This window comes from Eschrichtius robustus, chromosome 19 (genome assembly GCF_028021215.1).
Source record: "Eschrichtius robustus isolate mEscRob2 chromosome 19, mEscRob2.pri, whole genome shotgun sequence".
Classification (NCBI taxonomy): domain Eukaryota; kingdom Metazoa; phylum Chordata; class Mammalia; order Artiodactyla; family Eschrichtiidae; genus Eschrichtius; species Eschrichtius robustus.
This window is the reverse complement of record NC_090842.1, coordinates 62851223-62873656: the sequence shown is the minus strand read 5'-3', so window position 1 is coordinate 62873656 and position 22434 is coordinate 62851223. Positions and strand designations below refer to the sequence as shown.

Sequence of the window (22434 nt, the reverse complement as noted above, 5' to 3'; positions counted from 1 at the left end):
CTTCCCTGGCTGAGTTAGGATCCTCCTCTGGTGGTCCCCAATACCCAGTGATACTCTCATTAGAGCTATGTCCCCTATGGTGTGACAATGCCTGACGCCTAGTAGGAACTCAATAAATATTTGTTGAGTTCGTGAATGATTGCCAACACACTCTTCTTCCATAGTGAATCCTAGGAGGATAGGTAAATGCAGGAGCCTCAGTGGTAGATGTTGAAAGAAGAGCGAGGAGGCCAGTGTGGCTGGAACTGAGTGAATTGGGTGGGGAAAGAGGGATTAGATGGTGAGAAGGTGAAAAGGTTTGGGGATGACATTGGGTAGGGTCCCTTGGGCCTCGGAAATAGCGAACTTGGGCGCCATGTCCACCAGAGGGCGCAACGCAACGTCAGCCCGTTGTCTCAGAGAACTACAACTCCCAGCGGCCCTCGGAGTAAGCGGCCCTTCAGAAGCAAATGGTGAAGTCCAGCGGCCGCTGGGACTTGTAGTTTGCATGGGAACCCTCCGTGGGAGGAAGAAGAACTCATTCCCGGGTCCCGAAAGTGTGGGGCTGGGTCCTCTCTGCCTTCCTCGGTCTCCATGGTGATGGTTCCGGCGAAGGCCCGGGATTTGGCAGCTGCTGGGCCCCCTTCCCACTCCTTCCTCCTCACCATCTGCTCCACCTTCACACCTGGCCCGGAGCCGCGACCGCCGCCTCCGCACCCAGACCGGGGATTCTGTCACCACAGGGTGGCGCGTGTGGACGAATCCGTGGGCTACTCCTCCTTCAGACTCTGGAGTCCGAGCCCCAGGCTCCCTCCTCCCTCTGACCCAGGAGTTTCAGCCCCCAGCCTCTCCTCCCTGGGAATCCGAGGTTTTCTCAAACATAGGCAAAATTGTGACACCCAGAGGCCCAGCGAGACACAGCTAGAGGCTGCGGCGGGCAGCGGCTGCCGGGCCATCCCTTCCGTGGAGCCCGCCCGCCGCGCCGGCTGCTCCCTCCCACTCCCTCGGGACCTGTGCCACATCATGAAAATTTAATCCCAAATGTATTTTTGGCCAGACCCAGGGAGGCAGTGAGGAAAGGAGCACCCTCCTGGGGCCTGGATCTGGCGTCGGAAAGAGGGGCTGGCGGCGAAAGGAGCGGGGCAGGACCTGCCAGCGGGCTGGAGACAGGTCGAGGTTCAACCCCAGAGGGGCGGGGCTGGAATTCAGGGGTGGAGTAAGAAATCAGGGGGCGGGGACAGATCCCAAAAGGTGGGGCAGAACTCAGGTGCGGGGAGAGGACTCAGTAGCTGGGGACAGAACTCACGGACGTATTCCTGGTGCCGATTCCAGGGGGTGTGGGAAAATATCAAAACAGGGACAGATCCCAGGGGAGGGGACAGAACTCAGGGGTAAAGAAATATCCAAGGGGACACAACTCAAGGGGTGGGGACAGAACTCAGGGTGGGGAGAGAACTCAAAGGGCGGAGATAGATCCGAGGCTAGGGAGGGAATAATGACCAGCAACTGGGGGTGGAGGGAGTATAACTATAAGGGATGAACTTAGATGGGAAGGAAATCGGAAATGAAGGAACTGGAAGGCGGGATGCGCCTAGAGGGGAAATAGAACTGGAGGGACATGAAATTCAAAAGGGGAAAATGGAAACAGGTGGATGGGAGTCAAGGGCGAAGAAACTGGATGGGGAAGAACTAGAAGGGACAATGGGTGTATCGAAATAGGGGTTGGAATCTAGGGAGGGGGAAGGAATTCCCTGAATGAGAAAAGAACCCTCTGAATGAGAAAGTTGGAACTGAGGATGTGGCGGCCTGGGGATGGAGGGCGCTGGGCAGGATGTGGAACTGGAGGGCACAGAAATTCGGAGGGATAGGGCTGGGAGGATGAAACGCAAAGGAAACTCAGAGGAAGATGAAACTGTAGGGGATGAAAATGTGGGGACGAAATTAGGGGGAACTGAATCGGGGGGAGCAAATCTCAGATGGGAAAGAACTCGGGAGGAGAGAAAATCTGGGGTAGAAGGAGCTGGTGGGGGATGGATGAGGGGGGAGTAATTCCGGGAAGGGACAGAACTGGGGGCGATGCAACCCAGACACGTGAGTTCAGAACCCAGAGGCGTGGTCTTGGAGTGGAAGGGCGGGGCAAGAACCAGGATGGAGGGCTGCGAAAGGCGGGCGGGACTAGAATGCAAGGGGCGGGGTCTAGCATGGATGGGCGGGGCCTCTCCTTGCCCCATCCCACCCCCGACGCTGAGTCCAGTGACAGCCCCCAGACAGCCCGCACTCGCAGCCTCCTTCCCCCCGAGCGGAGCTGCGGGGCCGGCCGGGCCGGGGCGGACCCCGGGTACCCGGACGCGGCTGCCCGGGCCCGCGGGCGGGGGGATCGGCGGGGCGGGGGGGACCAGCAGCAGGGGCAGCCGCCATGGAGTTCCGCCAGGAGGAGTTTCGGAAGCTGGCGGGTCGTGCCCTCGGGAGGCTGCACCGGTGAGCGCGGTGGGGATCCTGGGCGGAAAAGAGGGCTAGGGTCCGAGGAGGACGCTCATTCCCACCTGGGCGCAGACGGACAGCTAGACAGGCGATACCCATGGGTGGGGGGACACCCATCTGTCCAGTTTTCTCCCTCTGTCTCCGACGGCGCCGCTCTCCCTGGTCTTGTCTCATCCATCATTTTTCTGCGCCCCACCCCATCCCAGGCTCTGTTCTTTTCTCTGGGATTATATATCCCCCTTGTTTGGGTCTCTGACTCCCTCCCCCGCTTCTGGGTCTCCGTTCACCTATCTTCTCTCTGCCTCCTCTCTTTAGATCTCTGTTCCTTCTCTCTAGGTCTCTGTTTCCTTTTATCTTTGAGTCTCTGTCCCGCTCTCTGGCCATTGCTCTCACTAGTTCTCTACAACCCCTCTGTCTAGGTCTTTGTCGCTCTCTCTCTGAATCTCTGTCCCCCAACTCCCTGCCCTAGGGCCTCTGACCCTCTCCTTTGGGTCTCTGACCCTCTCTCTGGGTTTTTATTCCTCCACCCCGGGTCTCTCCATCTCTGTGTGTTTGCCAGTTTCCATCTCTCAGAGAGTTTAATCTGAAGCTAAATCGGATTGGGGCCCATTGGTCCTTGTCCTTGAGGAGAGTTAAGCTGGCAGGAAGAAGCCAGGGTATCCTGGGTCTCTGGTGGAGAAGGGAGTTGCCGGCCAAAAATTAGGCTCCTGGGGTAGGACAGACTTCCCAAAGGGTACAGGCTAGAGCTCAGAGGGACTTCCTTCCAGCCAAAGAGATGACCCCAGTGACCTGGGTGTCCCCAGAGCAGTCTGGACACCTCTCCCGAGTCTCTCACCCCCAACCCCAGCCCTGGCTCCAAGTCAGAGAAATTACTCAGCTGCGGAGAAGCCTAAAAATATCTGGCCACAGTGCGGGGAGGAGATGGCCTCATCAGCACCATGCCCCTGCCGCCATTCCCTCAGACCCTTGGGTCCCCTTGGCCCACAGCTCTGATCCCATCTTTGATTGACCAGCTCACTAGACCATGCAGGTCCTTCTCTAAGTCTAACACTAGTCCTGCTTGCTGCAGATCACCTCCTAGCTCCAAAGTTACCCCACCCTTCAGTAACGTGAGAGATGGGAATAAAGCTGGACAGAAGGGAGGGGGCAGGAGGATGGCACAGTGATGGGAGGGGGGTGGGGAGATGAGATAACCTCACCCCTTCTTTTCCTAATCTTCCAGCCCCTCCCCACCCTTTTTCTCACCTCCTTTCACGAGTTTCTCAAAATACATCAGTGTGAAGTCAGGAGAGGGAGAGAGACGTGCTGGTGGAGGGGCTGGGAAGGGGGACGGCAGCAGGAGGGATGTGTTTCTCAGGCCCTCTCCCTCAGTCTCTGTTTCTCAGCTTCTCTGTGTTTGGGTTTCTCTCCATCTGTCTCTGCCTTACCGTCACCTCTCTGAGCTGCCTTCTGAGCCCCTAGAGACCCCAGAGTTCTGGGCTCCCACCAGGACAGCCACCAAGGAGTTTGAGCCCAGAAGAGCATCTGAATCCTGGGGTTCACTTTGATGGTTGGCGAGACAGGGGGAATGCCCTGTATTGGACACAACACCCTGATTCCTTTTAATCCTCTAGACAAAGCTGGGGAAACTGAAGCACAGTTGGAAAAGGGGGGGAAAACAATGGCTGAATAAATATGGCATCATTCGAACCCAGGTCAGTCTCCCTACCAAGTCTGGGATGGAGGCTGCAGACATCCTCGAGATGAGTGATGCTGGAGTGGGTGGAAAACTCCCTCAGACCAGGAAACACACGGTAACCCAGGTGACTTGGGGCAAGGACAAGGGGGGGAAGGGGAATACAGGAGAGACAGGAGCCAAAATACCTCCTTTCTGAGAGCCAGGCCTTGGGAGGGGTGAGGCTGAGGGCCAGGAAGTGGTCAGGCCCCATTGCTACTCTTGTGTGTGACCTTGGACATGGTACTTCCACTTCCTGAGCCTCAGTTTCCTCAGTTGTACAATAGGAAGATAAGGGAGAACCAAAGGGATATAAGAGAACAGAGACCTGGGACGGGGGAGAGGGGAGTGGACCGAGAATCTGCAAGAAGCAGAGGCAGAGACCCAGAGAGGCAGGTTGAGACACCGTCTTCATTTTGGTTACCTGCCTCCTAAGTGCTGCTTTTCCTCACCACCAAGTCCCTAGACCTGAGTTCCAGGCATCCAGAGAGGAAAAGGGACCCCATCCAGGGTCTCCCCTCTCTGTTCTTGTCCTCTGTGAAGTATTGGGGCCACCTTCATCTCTGCATCCCTGGTTCTCTTCTTCTGAAATGATAATATCACCTTGAAGTTCCCTCTTTGTAACCTCACATTCTACTCTTGCCCCCATTTTATAGGTATGGAATACTGAGACTGCCTCCCTCAGTTTAGAAAGCCTTGATCTAAGATCTATGTCCTAGTATTAACAATGAATATCACATTTCAGGGGCTGCAATCATATCTTGAGTTTCAGGGTCAAATAGCATGTGAGAGCAACCTGGGTCAAATTCTAATCTCATTGGCTGGCCTGTTCTGATGGGGGGCAGTCCCTACCACCCTGTGCTATTCATTCTGGGGGCTTCCATTCCCCTCTCTCTGGCTCTCTGCCCAGGGTCTCATTCCGCATCCCGCTAGGTTCTGTCAGCTCCCCCATCCCTTTCTCCACCCACCGCCCATTTCTTAACCCCCTCCTCCACTTCCTTAAATTCTAGGATGGGGAGGGCTGCTGTTCTCATCTCTTCCACCCGCCTCCTCCCAGACCGTCTGGCTGTTCTTTCCTCCCCCGTCCCAGTCTCCCTCGCCTCCATCTGTTCTAGCCCCTTCCTGGGATCCAGCCCGATCCCCTGGCTGCCTACCCGCCTCGGAGCGGGGCCGCACCTCACAAATCATATCCCTAGTCTGTCTCTCCTCACGCTCCTAGTCTCTCCATCTTTCTCTCAGCGTTCTGGGTCTCTGCCTCTGTGTTCTCTCTCCTGGGTTTCTCTCTCTACCTGACTTTGGGTCCCTCTCTGGGTTTCTGTCCCTTTCCTTCTCAGGGTCTTTGTGCTGTCCCCCACCTTCTCTCAGGGTCTCTGCCCCTGTCTTATTCTCTTCTTGACTGGATGTCTGTCTCTCTCTCTCTGGATATCTGTCCCCTTCTCTCTGGGTCTCTCTCCTTCCTCTGTGTCTCTGACCCTCTTTCTCTCAGCCTCTGCACTCCCCACCCTGTCTCTGTAGCCCTCCTTTTGAATCTTTCCACACCCACCTCAGGGCACCTCTTTCTCCCTGCAGCCTCTCTCTGGATTTGAGGTGGCCCTCCAAGTACTCTATACATCATCACAGACTCAATCCTGGATCCAGAACAGGCGGGGGCGAGAGCCTCACTGGGGACTGAGCCAATCCCCCTACCAGGGCCATCTGTCCCTTGCCAGGACACCTCCCGCCACTCCTCCTCCCTACCCCCTAGGCTGACAGCCTGAACTCAAGTTTCTCCAGGGATATCCAGCTGGGCTGCTGGATTCCAGTGCCCTGGACGTCTCCGCACCCCCAATCCCTGGGAATGGGCTTCCAGCGGCTGAATGGAGTCAGCTGGATGTCAGGCCCACAACTGGTGCCTGGAAGCAGGGAAGGGCATCCCACAGGGGCAGGGGAGGAGGGGGGACCGTATATATAGCAGACGTGGCTGAGAAGCATCTGTTCTTTTGACACCTTTGCTGAAGCATCTCCTTAGTGCCTTTTGCTTCCTCAAATAGGCTCATATCTGGAAGAGGGGGCTGGAGAGTGTCTCTGGACCTTGGCGGGGAGGGCTGGGGTCACAGGGTTTTGGATCGCAAAGGGTAGCCTGGGTCTAAAACAACTGAGTCAAGAGGTGACAGGGCTGGGGGAGAAGGGAACTGAGGAATTCCCCACTCGAGTCTGAGGGAGGAAGGGCCTGGGGGTGCGAATTCCTCATCTGAGGGAGATGGAGACCGGGGTCCAGATTCCTGGATCCAGAGGGGGAGAAGGGAGTCAGGGGCTGGACTCCTGGGGAAAGAGGGCTTAGAATCCCGGGTCTTGAAAAGCAGATTTTGCCCTGGACTTTTGTGTCATGGGAGGAGGGGGCTGGGGACTGGACGTCTGAGTCTGACCCTTGCTGCCTCTCAGTCTTCTGGAGAAGCGGCAGGAAGGTGCAGAGACGCTGGAGCTGAGTGCTGATGGGCGCCCGGTGACGACGCAGACCCGGGACCAGCCGGTCGTGGATTGCACCTGCTTTGGTCTCCCTCGCCGCTACATTATCGCCATCATGAGCGGCCTGGGCTTCTGCATCAGCTTCGGCATCCGCTGCAACCTGGGCGTGGCCATTGTCTCCATGGTCAACAACAGCACGACCCACCGCGGGGGCCACGTGGTGGTGCAGGTAGCTCAGGGCGGGCGCTACCTCAGGCTGCTGATAACACTGCCCACGCCCTCTGATGACGTCACATCCGCCCACACCACGCCCCTTCCACACCACAGCCTGAGTAGCCCCGCCCATTTGTGCTGCCCCCTCAGCTCCATCTCATCTCGGGGATCTTCCCTTCCTAAGCCCCGCCCCATCTAAATGAAGCCCCGCCCCTATTTTTTTCAGGTCTCTGATTCCAAAATGCAGACTGCCCATCATTAGGTTCCCTATGTGTTGCCCCTGCTTCATTTTGGGCCTCCTAGCAACTTTGCTCCACCTGCGTCCCACACCTGTTCCAGTGTTGCATCTTAATCCCAGGTGCAACTCAGGTTCCACCGTGAATTTTGATTCTCGATTTTCTGAAGTTCCACCGTTGCTTAAATTCCTCCCCCATCTGCTCTGGTCGTTACCTAAAGCTCCGCCTCATTTCAGACTTTCTCCCTATTTTAATTTCATTATAGGCCATGACCCCGCCTCAGAAAAAAATTCCTGATTTGGGCTGTGGCCTACCCGCCCCTTGTTCCCTTCCAATCAGGCCCGACCCTCTGGCTACTTCTTGTCCCTGCCTAGACCCCATCCTGGTCAATCAGCAAACGGTTTGTATATTGGTTAGAAGTGGAGAAAGAATCCCCACCCCCATATATGGGCCCCTAGACATTCAGAGAAGGGACCCTGAGACAGGGAAGCAGGCAGAGCTAGGCTTCTAGGCAGCAACAGGCCCCACTGCTAAGGTAGTGCGGTCTTAGCAACATGGAGGAGCAGAGTTGGGGTAGGTGGCACGAGCTCTGATTGGCAGGTGTTTTGAAGGCGAGAGGGGATCCTTGTTGCTGATTGGATGAGGGACTGTCTGTGGGTGCTGATTGGTGGAGGAGCAGAACCTGGGGCAGAGATGCTGGTTTGATGTGACTTTTGGCCCACAGAAAGCTCAGTTCAGCTGGGATCCAGAGACTGTTGGCCTCATACACGGCTCCTTTTTCTGGGGCTACATTGTCACCCAGATTCCTGGAGGATTTATTTGCCAAAAATTCGCAGCCAACAGGTATGGGATGGGGTCTCAAAGTGGGCGGCAGAGTGTGGGTGGAGTTAGAGGGTTTGGCCTTGCATTTGGGGGCTGACTCCGGGAAAATGGGAGGAGCCTGGGTTCTGGACCAGGGTCCTAGAGAAAGGCGGGGCTTGTGATTGTGGAAGGTGGGGGGTCACAGAGAAGGTGGGGCCTGGGGTTCTGGGGGCGCAGGGCCTCGCCTGCTGTGGGAGGAAAGGGCAGAATCCTAGGTATGGCGGGATAGCTGGACTCTTTTCTCGGACCACGAACTCTTCCTATCAGGGTTTTTGGCTTTGCTATTGTGGCTACCTCCACTCTAAACATGTTGATCCCCTCGGCTGCCCGTGTCCACTATGGCTGTGTCATCTTCGTGAGGATCCTGCAGGGGTTGGTAGAGGTAAAGCTCCGCCCCCTATGACCCCCGCCGCCGTTCTAGCCTCGCCTCTTCTCGTTGACTTTGGCTTTCTCCTCCCTAGGGGGTCACGTACCCCGCCTGCCACGGGATCTGGAGCAAATGGGCCCCGCCCTTAGAGCGGAGTCGCCTGGCAACAACAGCCTTTTGCGGTGAGAGGAAGGGGCTGGGATCCAGCCTTGTGGGTCTGAGGATGTAGGGGGCTGGAGTATGGACTCTTAGGTCTGAGGAAGGAGGGGAATGAGGGCTTGGACTCCCGGGTCTGAGAGAGGAGGGCGCTGGTGACCCAGACTGAAGTATCCGAGGGAGGAGGGGCTGTGGCCTGTGCATCTGTGTCCCAGAAAGGTGGGGGCTGGGAATCCGCTCTATTGCTTTTGAGAGAGAATGGGACTCTTCTCCATCCTGTATCATCCCCCATAGGTTCCTATGCTGGGGCAGTGGTCGCGATGCCTCTCGCCGGGGTCCTGGTGCAGTACTCAGGATGGAGCTCTGTGTTCTACGTCTACGGTGAGGGGCCCGGACGCCTGGGTCCGGGTGGCGCTGGGGCAGAGCGAGGCCGGTCGTCACCTCGCTTCCATCCCCCTCCTGACCCCCCCAGGCAGCTTCGGGATCTTCTGGTACCTGTTCTGGCTGCTCGTCTCCTACGAGTCCCCGGCGCTGCACCCTAGCATTTCCGAGGAGGAGCGCAAGTACATCGAGGACGCCATCGGAGAGAGCGCCAAACTCATGAACCCCGTCACGGTCCGGGCCCAAGCCTGCGGGGCGGGGGCGTGGTGGGGAGAGGAGAGGTATCGAGGCAGGGACGCAGGAGAAAAATGGGCTTTGAACCCGCACTGCATGTAGATCTTGGTGGGTTTCCATAGACATTTAGAGGAGACTTGATGGGAACGCAAGGTGGATGGAGCTAGAACCTAGGAGGCGGGGTTAAAGCCCGGAGAGAACGGCATTAGCAGGTGCTGAGAGCAGGGCTTGATGGCGAGGTGGGCGGAACCACTGATGGGCGTGGTTAAACCTGCAGAGGCGGATTAGAATGTGAGGTTTTGCTTAGACCTTGGGGTGGGTGAGGCTAGAATTAGGGGGCGTAATTGGATGGAAAGAGACTCTTGGGTCCATTTATGAGTCTCTGAAGGTCATCGTGGGCTCCGGACACCTGCCAACCTGAGGGCCACTGTAGAGTCGGGATCCCTGCATCCCTGAAGTGTTACTGTGAGGCTGGGATGCCAACGTTCCTATGGGGACGTGGTCAGGCTGGCGACCCTGCGTCCTTGGAGGTTTTAGTGAGATCGGGAAACCTGGGTCTCTGCGGGACTATAGAGGGATCCCTGTAGGGACACGGAGAGCACCCAGCCCCGCTCTCTGTCTTAGCCGTCCCTCCTCTCGCCCACCACAGAAGTTTAACACACCCTGGCGGCGCTTCTTCACGTCCATGCCAGTTTACGCCATTATCGTGGCCAACTTCTGCCGCAGTTGGACGTTCTACTTGCTGCTTATCTCCCAGCCCGCCTACTTCGAAGAAGTGTTCGGCTTTGAGATCAGCAAGGTTGGGCCCAGAAGGGAGGGTGCTGCGGGAGCGGCGGGGGTTGAGGGGGGAAGGAGAGGGACCTGGATCCCAAGGGGTTGGAACGGGGCACAGGGAGGAGCCAGTGGTACCTGAGCCGTGGAGACCCCGGGCACGTGGCCCCTGAGCCCCCTCCCTGTACGCCCGCTGGCGCAGGTGGGCCTGGTGTCAGCGCTGCCTCACCTGGTCATGACCATCATCGTGCCCATTGGAGGCCAGATCGCCGACTTCCTCAGGAGCCGCCGTATCATGTCCACCACCAACGTGCGCAAATTGATGAACTGTGGGGGTGAGTGGGGCGGGGCCTGGATCTGGTCTGGGACAGCCTGGGAGGGGCAGAGCGCCGTGGGGCAGATCTAGGGGGCCGGACTCTGGGGAAGGGGCAGAGCTCAGAGGGCGTGCCCAGGGGCGCGTCCAAAAAGGCTGAGCCAGGGTGAGACCGGACTTGGCTGGAACAGAATGGCATGTGGCAGCCTCAGGGGCCGAGGGGTAGAAGGGCAAGGCAGGTATGGCTGTACAGGTGGAGCAAAGGCGAGACCACGTTGGGTCTGGAAGGACGGGGTCTATACGAGGCTGGCCAGAGTAGGATGGGAACTGGGTGATGAAGAGGGGGAACCTGGAGAGACAAAGGTCTGAGTGTAATGAATAGGGACAGAGAGGGAAGGTGCGAAGGTGCCTGGGTGGGGCCTGGACCCTGCGTCTTCGGGGCGTGGCCTAGTCAGTGGGTGGGGCCACGGAGGGCCAGGTTGGGGCGGCGAGCCTGTGCGCGTGGCCAAGGGCCAGGCATTGGGGAGGTGAGGGCTTGGTTAGGGCGGGCGCGGACAGAATGGGGAACAAAGCCAGGGACAGGAGTGGAAGTGTCCAGACTGGGGCGAATAGGGGTCGGCTGCGGCGGGAACGGGTCTGGAGAGGCGTGGGGCGGCCAGCGCTCAGATAAGCGGCTCTCTGTAGGCTTTGGCATGGAAGCCACGCTGCTGCTGGTGGTCGGCTACTCGCACTCCAAGGGCGTGGCCATCTCCTTCCTTGTCCTCGCAGTGGGCTTCAGCGGCTTCGCCATCTCTGGTGAGAACCGCCGATCCGCCCCTGGGGGAACTCTGGTCACCTCTGTGGGGAACTTCCTGGCTCAGGAAGGAGACTCCCAGCCTCGCAAAAGGTGGACTAAAAAGCCAGAACGGCGGGGAGGGGGGAGGTAGGGGTGGGGGAGGAGTCACTCGAGCGAGAATCGGCTGTGATGTCTCCTGGCTCGCCTTGCCAGGGTTCAACGTGAACCACCTGGACATCGCCCCGCGCTATGCCAGCATCCTCATGGGCATCTCCAACGGCGTGGGCACGTTGTCCGGCATGGTGTGCCCCATCATCGTGGGTGCCATGACTAAGCACAAGGTCCGTGCGCGGGCCCTGACCCACTTGCCCTCCAAATTTGTGTATATTACCCTCCTGACGTGCGCCACCCTCCCTGGGCTCCATCCCTGCCCTCTCTGGGTCTCTTTCAGCCTCTTTCTGGATCTCGGTTTCCCTTTCTCTGGGCCTCCCTGCCCCCCACCCCCACCCCGCTCAGGTTCTCTCTCCACCTCCTGTTTCTCTGTCCTCTGACTTCACCTCCCCATTGTCCCCGCCCCAGACTCGGGAGGAGTGGCAGTATGTGTTCCTCATTGCCTCCCTGGTGCACTATGGAGGAGTTATCTTCTACGGGGTCTTCGCTTCCGGAGAGAAGCAGCCGTGGGCGGAGCCTGAGGAGATGAGCGAAGAGAAATGTGGCTTTGTTGGCCATGACCAGCTGGCTGGCAGTGACGAAAGCGAAATGGAGGATGAGGCTGAGCCCCCCGGGGCACCCCCTGCTCCCCCTCCCTCCTATGGAGCTACACACAGCACAGTTCAACCCCCAAGACCCCCACCCCCGGTCCGGGGCTACTGACCGTGTGCCTCCCGCTGGATGGCAGTTTCCAGGACCTCCATTCCACACATCTCTGGCCTGAGTGACACTGTCAAGGAACCCCAGTCCTCTCTGTCCTGCCTCAGGCCTAAGAAGCACTCTCCCTTGTTCCCAGTGCTGTCAAGTCCTCTTCCCCTCCCAATTGCCTCTCAGGGGTAGTGAAGCTGCAGACTGGCAGTTTCAAGGATACCCAAATTCCCCTAAAGGTTCCCTTCTCCACTTTTTCTGCCTCAGTGGTTTCAAATCTCTCCTTTCAGGGCTTTATTTGAATGGACAGTTCAATCTCTTACTCTCTCTTGTGGTTTTGGGCACCTCCCCCTTTCCTTGAACCCCAGGGACTCTCAGGCTAAGCCCTGAGATTACTCAGCCCCCCCTCCCCTTTCAGAAAAATTCAAGGTCTTCCGTCTAGAAGTTTCAAATCTCTCCCAACTCTATTCTGCATTTTCCAAGTTGGTTTACCTAATCACCCATCCCTGCCATTCTAGGGATTGATTCTCACCAGCGTTTCTGAGGGGAAATGGCAGTTTCAAGCACCCCCCCACACACACACCTCTTCACCCCTCCCTCCACCAGCATATTCTGCTGAAGCACCAAATTCCCCAAGACCTTCTCCCTAGCTTAGCACAATACCTAGGGAAACAACCAAAATGGCAGTTTTAACAATATGCCTCTCTTCACTCCCATGCACTTTTTCTGACACGGTTTTCAGGTCTAAATAGTGGCTGCTCAAGTCCATCAACTCAATGGTTTGAAGCCACCGGCATTGAACTTTCCCATGGTGGTTCAAGATGCTCCTCTTCCCCCCAATTCCTTGCACTTTATTCTTCTGGGTGGTTTCAAACTACCCTCATTTTCTCAGTGGCCATTTGTTGCCTCCCTCAGGGGCTAAATGACTCCAAATCTGGGATCCTTCCCCTCTCAGATTCCCCTATTTCGGCTTAGAATTTGGGGAACATATATAGGAGAAGTCACAGAATCCCAGGAAAGGGAATGGGGCTGGGGAAAAGGGGTGCTTTTCCCCGGGGCAGGGTTGTGTCTTTGTGTCTCTGTCTCTGTGATTGTAAACCCTGCCCTGCCCCTCTCCCAATAAAATGCTTTGGTGTACACACCCAGTCGTCATTGGCCTTGGGAGTCCCCAGCACGCTTCTCCCTGAGACCCAGGAGTCCAGGCCCCCAGCCTCCTCCCTCCTCACATCTGGGATCCTAGGACCCCAGCCACTCTCCTCCCCCAGGACTTAGGCCAGAGGAGTTGTCTAGCTGTGGGAACACGTGATTTATTCGTCCTTAGAGTATGTTCTCCTCTGACATCTAAAGCATCTCTGCGTGTTGGACCCTCTATCCGAGAGGACCCCTATGTAGCAAAGCGGGCCAGGAGGACAGGACCTCTGGGTCCTTCCTCCGTCTGGGGAAGGTGCAGGTCTTGAGGGGCTCACACGAAGTTGTTGGGGAGCGTGGAGGGGGAGAGAGGTTCCAGGTGCTGGGGGCGGCCCCCGCTGGGCGGCGGAGGCAGCTTGGGTGGCAGTGGGGGGGTGGGCGGTGGCTGCTTGGTAGCGATGTGTGAAGGGACCCAGGCGTTCGGCGCATAAAAGTAGAGGTTGTAGGGGTCCTTCGGGGCGTCCAAATGCATAACTGTGGGGACAAAGGAACGAGGTCATCCATAGGCTGACAGGGGGCCTGTCCCCTCTACTGAGCTGCTGGCCAATGAGGAGACAGGGAAGAGGATTCCGACCTTCCACTGGAGCGGGGTTTTCGAATTAAAGGGCCCCTGAATAGTCGAGGGGGCGTGGCGTCCACGCAGCAGGGGCGGGGCCTGCCGCGCTCCTGGAGGGGAAGGCGCGGGGCTTGTAGGGACCTGCAGCTCCGAGCGTGCGGCAACTCCCGGCTGGGCTGGGGGCGGAACTGGACATGTGTGTGTGAAATTTCAGAATACTGGGGGGCAGAACCTGACCCTGGAGGGTTCAGGGCTTCTACTGACCTTGGATGGGGACCTGTACTTTTAGGTAGGGCGCCCTGAAGTGTCAGGCGAAACCAGGTTAAGGAAACGTGCAGGCATTCAAGGAGCGGGACGCTACAGGGGTTGCTCACCCGGTTCATCTCCGTCGTTCGGGAGCCGGTGGTGTGCGAAGGGCCGGTGTCGAGCCGCCCGGCGGTAGAGACACCACACGAGTAGGAAAATGCCAATAAGCAGCCCGGTCCCGGCGAGGAACAGGCACAGGGCCCCGCCTGCCTCGCCCCGGGGACGCCCCACCAGGGTCACGCCTGAAGGAAGGAGGCCCAGGAACAGCAATCTAAACTCCTAGCCTCCTCCACCCTCAGACCCAGGAATCCAGATCCCACCCTCCTCCTGCCTTGGATCCGGGAGCCCCGACCCCCCGTGTCTCCTCCCTCAGACCCCGCAGTACCAGCCCTCAGCCTCCTCCCCACTTCAGACTCCGAAGAGGGGCTTACAGCCTTCTCCTCCTTTCGACCCAGGAGTCCAGCTCCCAGGGCCCTCCTCCCTCAGACCCAGGAGTCCGGGTCCTAGTCCCTCACCAGTCTCCTTCACTCGCTCCACCACGATGATAGTGTTGACTCTCTCACCTCGGCTGCGCCGCTGGGGGGCCCGCGGAGTGACAGGGGCCGGCTGATTGGGGGGCCCTGGAGGAGCAGGGGACCTCACAATCCGGGCTGAGGGAGGAAGGGCGTCGGGCCCTTTAGGGCTAGAGTTCTGGGGGACTTTCAGATCAACGGTCCCAGGAGATTCTGAAGTGGGCAATTTAAGGGCGTCGGGCTGGGTGGCTGCAAGGGTTTCTGATTTGGGATTCAGGGGCAGCTCATTTAGGGCAGTAACTTCTTCCTTGAAGGGTGCAGGCGTTTCTGGGGGAAGACTAGTGGAGATCTCAGGATCAGAGGCTGGGAGGGTCTCTGTTGCATCTTGGTAGGGGGTAGTGGGGAATTCTGTTTGGGGAATTTCAGTGGGGTTGGGATTGTGGCCTACATGAGATGCTGGGTGGGGGGTTTTGGTAAGGTCAGGATGGAGTGTCTGGAGGAATTTAGAATTTGGGGTCTCAGTGGTGTCAGGGTCATGGGTCTCTGGAGATTTGGGGTCAAAAGTCTTGGTGGGGTCAGGATTTGGGGTCTCAGGGGCTTCTGCATGTGAGATTTCAGTGGAGCTATGTTTGGAAATCTCTGGGGATTCTTGGTGTGGAGTTTGTGTAGGGGCAGGGTTTGGGGTTTCAGGAAATTCTGGGTGTGAAGTTTTGGACGAATTAGGTTTGGGGGTGTCAGGGGATTCTGTGTGTGGAATTTCAGTTGGGTCAGGTTTGGGGGTCTCAGAAGGTTCTGGATATGTCATTTTGGAGGGTTTAATTAGGAGGGTGTCCAGGGATTCTGATATTGAGGTGTTGAGTGAGTTAGGTTTGGGGGCCTCAGGAGACTCTGGGTGTGGGCTTTCTCGGAGGTCAGTGTTGGGGGTCTCAGTGAATTCAAGGGGGGAGGGCTCAGGGGAAACCGCATGAGGTGTCTTGCAGGGCTCAGGATAAGCGGTCCTGGGGGATTCTGGGTTACTCCCATTGAGAGTGGAATTTCCAGATGCAGGAGGGGAGGGCTGAGAGGGGTGGTCTATCCGCGAGAAGTCGGAACCCTCAGGCGGTGAGGCCGAAGGGGCAGCCTTGGAACCCAGCCAGGCGAAGAGAAAGACGAGAAGGAAGAGGATCGGGCTGAAGGATTTCATAGCTCTGGGATTTACCTGTAGCAGTGGGGGAGCGGGAAGGAAGGGGTTAAAGCCAGAAGTCGCCCGGGAGGCGACTCCGGAGGCCACGCCCACTGGTCTCCGGGTAGACCGCGTCTCCGCCCAGCTCGGGGCACCAGGTAAAGGAGAAGCCCCCTGCAACTCCCTGAAGGCTGTGAGGCGGTAGCCGCCGTAGCTAAGGGAGACTGAGGCACAGGGCTTCTTGGGAGTCGCAGTAAATTTCCTTATCTGTTTCCCTAAGGGGTCCCAGGAAAATTGGGAAAGAAAGACACCTTCCAAGCCCCCAGACCTCCTTGACTTCGGCTTCGAAGGGTGTAGACCTCTGAGGGGCATGGGATTTCTTCCTCTCCAAGAGCCCTGGGGACACCTTGACTTAACAGTTGTTTACATTAGAGGAGGCTCAGAAGGAACGCCTGCGGGCTGGGGTCCTGAACGCCTGGATTTGAGGGAGGAGGGGGCCTAAATGCCTGTAACTGGGGGAGGAGGGAGACTCCTGGATCCTGGTCAAGAAGGCTGCTGGGGGTTCAGACTCCTGGCTCCCAGAGGGTGGAGGGCCCTAAATGTGGGTCTAAATTCCTAATTCTTTAGAAAAGAGAGGCTTGAAGGTTCAGATGCCTAGAGTTTTGAGGGAGCAAAGCTTGGAGGGGGGCTGGATTACAGGGGAGAAAGGAAATGGGTGTCTGGAACTCTTGGGTCCTGAGTTAGAAGGAAATTGGGAACTCTGAGTCTTTGTCCTCCAGAGATAGGTGTATAAGGGTCTGGGTTCCTCAGCCTTCAGGAGGAGAGAGCCGTGGGGCAGGACTCAGGTCTCTGTTTATTGAGGATGGAGCTGGGATCTCAAGGTCTCAGGGGCTGGTCTGGGGCAGAGATGCCTAGGTCTGTGGTCAGGTGGAGGTGGGGTGGGCATACACCCAAATGGGACAGGGTCACTTGGGGTTTGGGGTCTCTTACCGGCTCAGTGGGGTCCAAGATAACAACAGGTGAGCAGAGCTGAATGCAGAAATCAGTGAATGCTGCAGAATGGCTCTGGGCAGGGCGGCAGGAGGTAGGGTCTCAGGGGTGCACATGACGCACCTGACCCCCACCCTGGGGATCCTGGGAGCCTAGCGACAGGCTTGAACTTTTACAGGGACAGAGATAAGGGAATTGTCTCTGGAGAGGGGAAGGGAGTTAGGGACTGGATCATTTGGTGGAGGGATGTGGCCCAACCAAGCTCTCCTCCATGTGAAGCCAGGGGTCCCAGCCCTCTGCCCTCTCCTACACCCAAACCCAAGAATCCAGGTCTCGGGTAGCCTCCCACTTCAAGAGCCAGGAGTCGGGACCCTCAGACCTCTCCCCTCAGATCCAGGAATCCAGTTTCCCAGAGCCAGGCTCTGTTCCTCTCCTCTCTGGGGAACTATGAGTCTAGGTTCCCATGTCCTGTCAATCAGAGATTCAGATTGCTACTGCCCTTTGGGACTTCCCAACCTTTGTCTACCATTCGATTGTGTAGACAGCACCCTCTTAAGAGCAAGTGTTAGGGGGATTGGGCCTTATCTTCACAACACCCCCAAGTTCCTCCCCGGGAAGGGCTTGGACACATCCTCAGGGAAGTCAGGGTCCTTGTCTGTCTCTTTCCCCTCTTTGCAGTGTCTCTAAGACTTTCCTGATTTCGCCTGTCACTATACCTGCCTTCACTGCCCCTCCCCCCGCACATACCCTTTGCTTTCTCTTACCAACCCCCTCCCGCGCCCCCCACCCCCACATTTCTCACTCTTTCTTTCTGGTTTTCTCACTGTCTGGATTCATCTCTGGACCTCTCTGTCCAGGCTGGCTGTCCTTCCATTTCCTGTCTTTATGCGTGCTCTTTCCCTCATTCCTCCATCTCTAGCTGGCTCTCTTGGTCCCTTTCCCTCTCTTTTCTCTCTTCCTTCCTTTTCCCTTCTTTCTTCCTCTGTTGCTCCCTTTCTTCCTCTCTTTCCTTTTCTCTGTCATTCTGTCTTTGTCCTTCCCTGTCATGGTTACTTCATCTCTTTGTGTCTCTGCTTCTCCCCATCAGTCCCTCTTCTGTTGCTTCCCCCTGTCTCTCTTTCTCTCTCTGTGTCTCTGGCTTCTGCTCTGATGGTCCTTCCGCCGGTCTCTATTTTTATCCCTCTGACACACCCCCTGTGTCCACTTCTCTGTCTGTCTGTCTCTCCCCCTCCCAATTCTCTTCAGGTCCCAGCTCCTGGTCCCAATTAGTGGGTGGCCGCTAAGGCAGCGGCGGGGCCCCCACCCCCAGCTCCTCATTATCGCTGGCGGCTCCTAATGAGCCTGGGCGGGGGTTGACCTGGCGCCCCCAGCCCCCTGGTCTGCGTCACTGCCCGCTGCGGGGGTTGTGGAGGCGATATAAGGGGGCTGCCAGCCTCGCTGCCGGAACCCACTGCGCGGTAGGGGGCCCTGCAAACGGGCTGCAGGGGAGTGGGGGTGGATGGTGGGGCCGGGGTTCTGTTCTGGGCCAGGACGCGGGCCTCACTGAGCTCTCTCCTGTCTCTCCACAGGTGATGGAGACCCGCCAGGTACCCAGGAGCCCCCGGGCGCGACTGCTGCTGCTGCTGCTACTTGTGTCCTGGGGCCACCGCACCGCCTCAGGAGCCGCCCTGCCTCCCGCGGGGGTCTTCAGGTACGTAGGACATCCAGGTCTCCCAGGAAGGGTGGAGACTCAGAGAGGTGGGAAGAGACCCAGAGAGAAAGGGGAACAGAGACTCAGAAAGGGGGAACAGAGACCCAGAGAGAGGACAGAGATGCTGGGTGGACAGGGAATCAGCAAGACAAAGAGATACACAAGGATCTGAGAAAGGCTTTGAGAGACTTGAAAGGAGCCGAAGCAGGAACGGGTTTGTTCCTCGAACAACGTTTACTGGGTCTTGGTGTGTGCCAGGCGCGCGCCGGGCGCTGGGGCCGGACAGGTGCATCAGACTCGGTCTCTGTACTCAGGAGGCTCCGAACCTGGTGAACACAGAGACGGAGACCCATACAGAGAAAGAGAGAGACAGGGGACAGAGACTGAGCCACTCCACAGACGGTGCAGTAACAGGGCTTCGAGTTAGACCGCGGGGAGGACAGTTGGCGGGCGGCGGGCCCGGACACATGGAAACCGCCTCTTTCCATCTCCCGGCAGACTCCACACCCCAAGCCGGGCTTGGGCGGGTCCGGTCACCCCCCAGTCGCGGCGGAGCCTGGCGCTGGCGGACGACGCGGCCTTTCGGGAGCGCGCGCGGCTGCTGGCCGCCCTAGAGCGCCGCCACTGGCTGAACTCGTACATGCACAAGCTGCTGGTTCTGGACGCGCCCTGAACGCCCCGCCCGCCCCACCTTAATAAAGACCCTGCTGTGCGTCGGGACTGCGCCTCCTTCCTGTGCTTTGTGTGTGTGTGTGTGTGTAGCGGGAGGGTGTGTGTGTGTGTGTGTGCACGGGGGCGGGCCCTGCGTCCGCTACGCTGGCGTCTACCTCCAGTTCCCTCTCTCTTTTCTCATCTCCCACTCTACTCATCCTCTCTCTCTCTGCACTACCGCCCCAGCTCTGTCCTTTCCTCTCACCCTGTGCCTTTGTCCCTCTCCACTCGCATATCTGCTCCCACCCCACCCCCGACTCTGTCCCCTTCTCTTGTTCTTTGTAACCTCCCAGGTCTCTGTCCCCCTCTGAGTCACTGCCTCTTTCTCTGGCTCTCTGTTGCTCTCTGGGTATCTGTCCTTCTCTCTTGGAGTCTCTATACTTCTTTTTCACCCTCATGGCTTCCCGGCCTTCTGGGGAATCTCTGTCTCCTCTCTCGACTCTTCTTTCTGCCTAAAACTCTTCCTTCCATTCTTAATCACTTTCTTTTTTCTCTGCCTGTCTCCTTCGTGTCTTTTTTTTCTTTCTTTCTTCTTTTAGGTCTCCGTCTCTCTCCCGGCTCTCATTTTCTCTGAATTTCTCTTTTTCCGCTCTCGCATCACTTCCCGACTTCTCTTTGGGCGCATTGGAAAGTTGGGGGGGGCGGCGGTGGGGGGACTCTGGAGATGCATCTGCCGTTCAAAACCGGGTTCCCCTAAACCTACTTGTGTGGTATTGGGAAGGGCTTCTAACCTTCCAGCCTCATTTTCCTCACCTATTTTGAGGATTAAACCAGATACACCATTAGAAGACTTAAGTACGCCCTTCTGGAAGCCAAACACATTATTAGAAAAGGGTTTCCAGGAATTCCCTGGTGATCCAGTGGTTAGGACTCGGCGCGTTCACTGCTGGGGCGAGTTCAATCCCCGGTCAGGGAACTAAGATCCCGAAAGCCACGGGGCCGCAGCCCCCCAAAATAAAATAAAAAACAGAAAAGGGTTTCCGCCTCTCTTGCAGCAGCCTGCAGCAGTTTCTTCAGGGTTTTCTAACTGCGCGCCTCCCGGGAGACCATTGGGGCGCCTGGGCGGGGCGGGAGGAGAGGAGAAAGGAGAAAGGCTTTAGGCTCCTGGAGGAACGGGACGGAGGCGGGGAAACACCTGGCCCACCGGTGAAGGAAGTAAGGAAGCAGCCAATCAGAATCTGCCTCTCCCTCGCTCTCTCTCTCTCTCTCTCTCTCTGGAGGCTCGGCGAGCCCTTCCGCCCCGCCCCTCAGTGGTGACCATAGCAACTCACTCCCTTAACTGGACCGCGAGGTTTCTGAACCTAGCTCCCGTGGCGCAGCTCGCACGGACTGCGCTCTGATTGGTCTAGAGAAGAGAGTGGAGCTGGGCGAGTCGACGTGAGGACAGGGGGCGGGGCTGGCGCTTGGTGATCGGCAAGCTCTCCCGTAATTTGCATTTCCGAGAGGCGGACCGCGCCCTAACTGGCCCTTAGGCTGTGGGGTGTGGCCTGTTTCCCTGTTATTCAGAAATACTAAACAATGAATAACTAACTGTATTTATTCCTTACAACTATGGGGAGTTGGCCAAATTTTACAAAGAAACATGGCTCTGAAAGTCAGGAATCATTTCCCCAAGTTGTCAGCGCTAGCGAAGGATAATTGGAACCCAAATCTGTGCAACTTCAGAAGTCTAGACCATTCCACTACTCTCATGGAGAAAGAGAATTAAAATGTTATGAGCAGTTACTATATGCTGGGCACTCTTCCACATACCATTGTATTGGCTCTTTCAGCCTCACATCAACCCTGTGAGAAGCCTCATCCTCTGTTTGCTGATGGGCCTGGTAACTCCGTCTTGGCCTGTGCTCTTCCTATACTTCCTCCCCACGTCTTTTTTTTTTATTTTTTAATTAATTAATTAGGCTGCGCAGGGTCTTATTTGCGGGAATCGTCGTTGCAGCATGCGAGATCTAGTTTCCTGACCAGGGATCGAAACTGGTTCCCCTGCGTTGGGAGCGGGGAGTCTTAACCACTGGACCACCAGGGAAGTCCCTCCTCCCAAATCTCTTGCCTAGCATTTGAGGCTTTTCACAAAATGGTGCCCAAACCCCTTCCCTTCTCACTCTACTCCCCTCTCCTCAGGAAATTTCAGCAATCCCCACACTTCAATCACCATCACAGCTAATAACATCCAGACCCCCATTTCCAGACTGAAAGCCCAATGCTCAGGGCTCCAGCCACTTCTTGGAACCCAGACACTCACTCCTCCCCACATGAGCTCAGAGTGTCCCCCCCAAGCCCACCCCTTCTCATGGGTTCTCCATGTTGGGAATGGCTCCACTGTCCACCAGTCACTGGGTCAGATGCAGGTGCAGTCCTTGCCCCTTCCCTCTTCATCCTCCTTCATAGCCTGTCAGTCCTGGCTCTGTCCTTCCTGCTCTGCCTCTTTCTGCTCTGCCCTTTTTTCCATCCATGCACCCAGCCCAGCTCAGGCCTCATGCTCTCTCACCTGGACCATGGCCCCAGCCTTCTCCCCACCTCCAGCCTCCAGCCTCACTCCATTATTATTCATCCTCTATACAGGCTCAGAAGGTCTCTTTCCCACCCAGAGTTGATTCTGCCCCTTCCCTGATCACAGCCCTTTCTTGGGCACTTGACAGTAGAGTTCAAGCTGGTGTTCAAAACCCTTAATGGGCTCTTGTCTACGTATCTTTTTTCTCACAACTCTAAAGCCTCAAATCCTTCCCTGGCTTTTTTTTTTTTTTTTTAAATCCAAGCAACATGGTGCTGCTTATGGCTTTCTACACACAGAGGTGCTTTCCAACCACCTGGTCTTCACACACTTTTTTCCCTCTGCCTGGGACACCCTCCCCCACCCCTGTTTACTATAACCAACCTTACCCATCTTTTAAGACTAAATGCAGATGTTACCTATTTGGGAAGAAATCTCTAACCTCCCAGGCTGGGTTAGGTGCTTTTCCTGAGCTCTCACAGAGCCTGTAGCTACCTCTATCACTGTCCTGCCTTGCTCAAAGCTCTCCCAAGGAAGCCTCTGCAGTGCTGAAACTGTTCTATATCTTGACCTGGGATTTGGTTTCATGGATGTTTACATGTGCAATAATTTATCCAGCTGATACTTGAGATTTGTCCATTTATCATTGTATGTAAGTTATACCTCAATTACAAAGTAAATAACCAAAAACAAGTAATTAAATGTCCCCCAAACTCCCATCAGCCTCAGGAGAAAAATCAATGCTCCTCAGCCTGGCATTGGAGGGTCTATTTTTCTGTCTTCTAAGGTCTAGCCATGGCAAATAGATGATCACTAAGTGTTTGCTGAATGAACAAATGGCACACCCTTTCCTGCTGGCCGTTGGTGACATCTATGTGTGTGCCTGGCCCACATCTTGTTCTCCCTCTTTCTGCCAGGAGAGATGCTTGCTCTCCGAGTTGCCCTTGCAGCTAGGGGTGGTCATGCCAAACAGTTCTGGCCGACGAGACAGAGTCTGCTGCTGGCTTTGGGAAGGCTATTGCTTTTCTTTATAAAAAGGAAGAG

At 56.8% G+C, this 22434-nt stretch overlaps 3 protein-coding genes across 5 annotated transcripts; 2 read left to right on the top strand and 1 right to left on the bottom strand.

Annotated features, from left to right (window-relative positions):
* The first annotated feature begins 1052 nt into the window (after positions 1-1052).
* SLC17A7 (solute carrier family 17 member 7) lies at positions 1053-12635 on the top strand. 3 transcript variants are annotated; one of them, XM_068527805.1, is made up of 12 exons: positions 1053-1149; positions 6596-6848; positions 7793-7911; positions 8197-8311; positions 8391-8478; positions 8747-8833; positions 8925-9067; positions 9717-9866; positions 10041-10173; positions 10836-10946; positions 11140-11267; positions 11506-12635. In XM_068527805.1, the coding sequence occupies exons 2-12, from the start codon at positions 6735-6737 to the stop codon at positions 11797-11799; spliced, it is 1482 nt and encodes a 493-aa protein (XP_068383906.1). In that variant the 5' UTR covers positions 1053-1149; positions 6596-6734; the 3' UTR covers positions 11800-12635. The 3 variants fall into 3 exon arrangements, with proteins under 3 accessions (XP_068383906.1, XP_068383905.1, XP_068383907.1); XM_068527804.1 differs by lacking the exon at positions 1053-1149 and adding an exon at positions 4201-4262; XM_068527806.1 differs by lacking the exons at positions 1053-1149; positions 6596-6848 and adding an exon at positions 7399-7468.
* A 611-nt stretch (positions 12636-13246) lies between these two features.
* On the bottom strand, positions 13247-15529 carry GFY (golgi associated olfactory signaling regulator). Its single transcript, XM_068527496.1, has 3 exons — positions 14350-15529; positions 13903-14076; positions 13247-13446 (listed from the first exon to the last, which is right to left on the bottom strand). Exons 1-3 carry the CDS (start codon positions 15527-15529, stop codon positions 13247-13249), a joined length of 1554 nt encoding a protein of 517 aa, XP_068383597.1.
* Positions 15530-18069: 2540 nt separating this feature from the next.
* On the top strand, positions 18070-18861 carry PTH2 (parathyroid hormone 2). Its single transcript, XM_068529448.1, has 2 exons — positions 18070-18188; positions 18687-18861. Exons 1-2 carry the CDS (start codon positions 18070-18072, stop codon positions 18859-18861), a joined length of 294 nt encoding a protein of 97 aa, XP_068385549.1.
* Positions 18862-22434: the final 3573 nt, after the last annotated feature.

What these genes read in the sequence shown, in the direction of transcription:
- SLC17A7 (XM_068527805.1), top strand. Translation starts at nt 6,735, where the DNA reads ATGAGCGGCCTGGGCTTCTGCATCAGCTTCGGCATCCGCTGCAACCTG. An exon ending in CAAAAATTCGCAGCCAACAG is followed by an intron (nt 7,912 to 8,196) that starts GTATGGGATGGG and finishes TCTTCCTATCAG; the next exon opens with GGTTTTTGGCTTTGCTATTG. An exon ending in TCCTGCAGGGGTTGGTAGAG is followed by an intron (nt 8,312 to 8,390) that starts GTAAAGCTCCGC and finishes TCTCCTCCCTAG; the next exon opens with GGGGTCACGTACCCCGCCTG.
- GFY (XM_068527496.1), bottom strand. Translation starts at nt 15,529, where the DNA reads ATGAAATCCTTCAGCCCGATCCTCTTCCTTCTCGTCTTTCTCTTCGCC. An exon ending in GGAGCGAGTGAAGGAGACTG is followed by an intron (nt 14,077 to 14,349) that starts GTGAGGGACTAG and finishes TCCTTCCTTCAG; the next exon opens with GCGTGACCCTGGTGGGGCGT. An exon ending in GAACGACGGAGATGAACCGG is followed by an intron (nt 13,447 to 13,902) that starts GTGAGCAACCCC and finishes TTGTCCCCACAG; the next exon opens with TTATGCATTTGGACGCCCCG.
- PTH2 (XM_068529448.1), top strand. Translation starts at nt 18,070, where the DNA reads ATGGAGACCCGCCAGGTACCCAGGAGCCCCCGGGCGCGACTGCTGCTG. An exon ending in CCTCCCGCGGGGGTCTTCAG is followed by an intron (nt 18,189 to 18,686) that starts GTACGTAGGACA and finishes ATCTCCCGGCAG; the next exon opens with ACTCCACACCCCAAGCCGGG.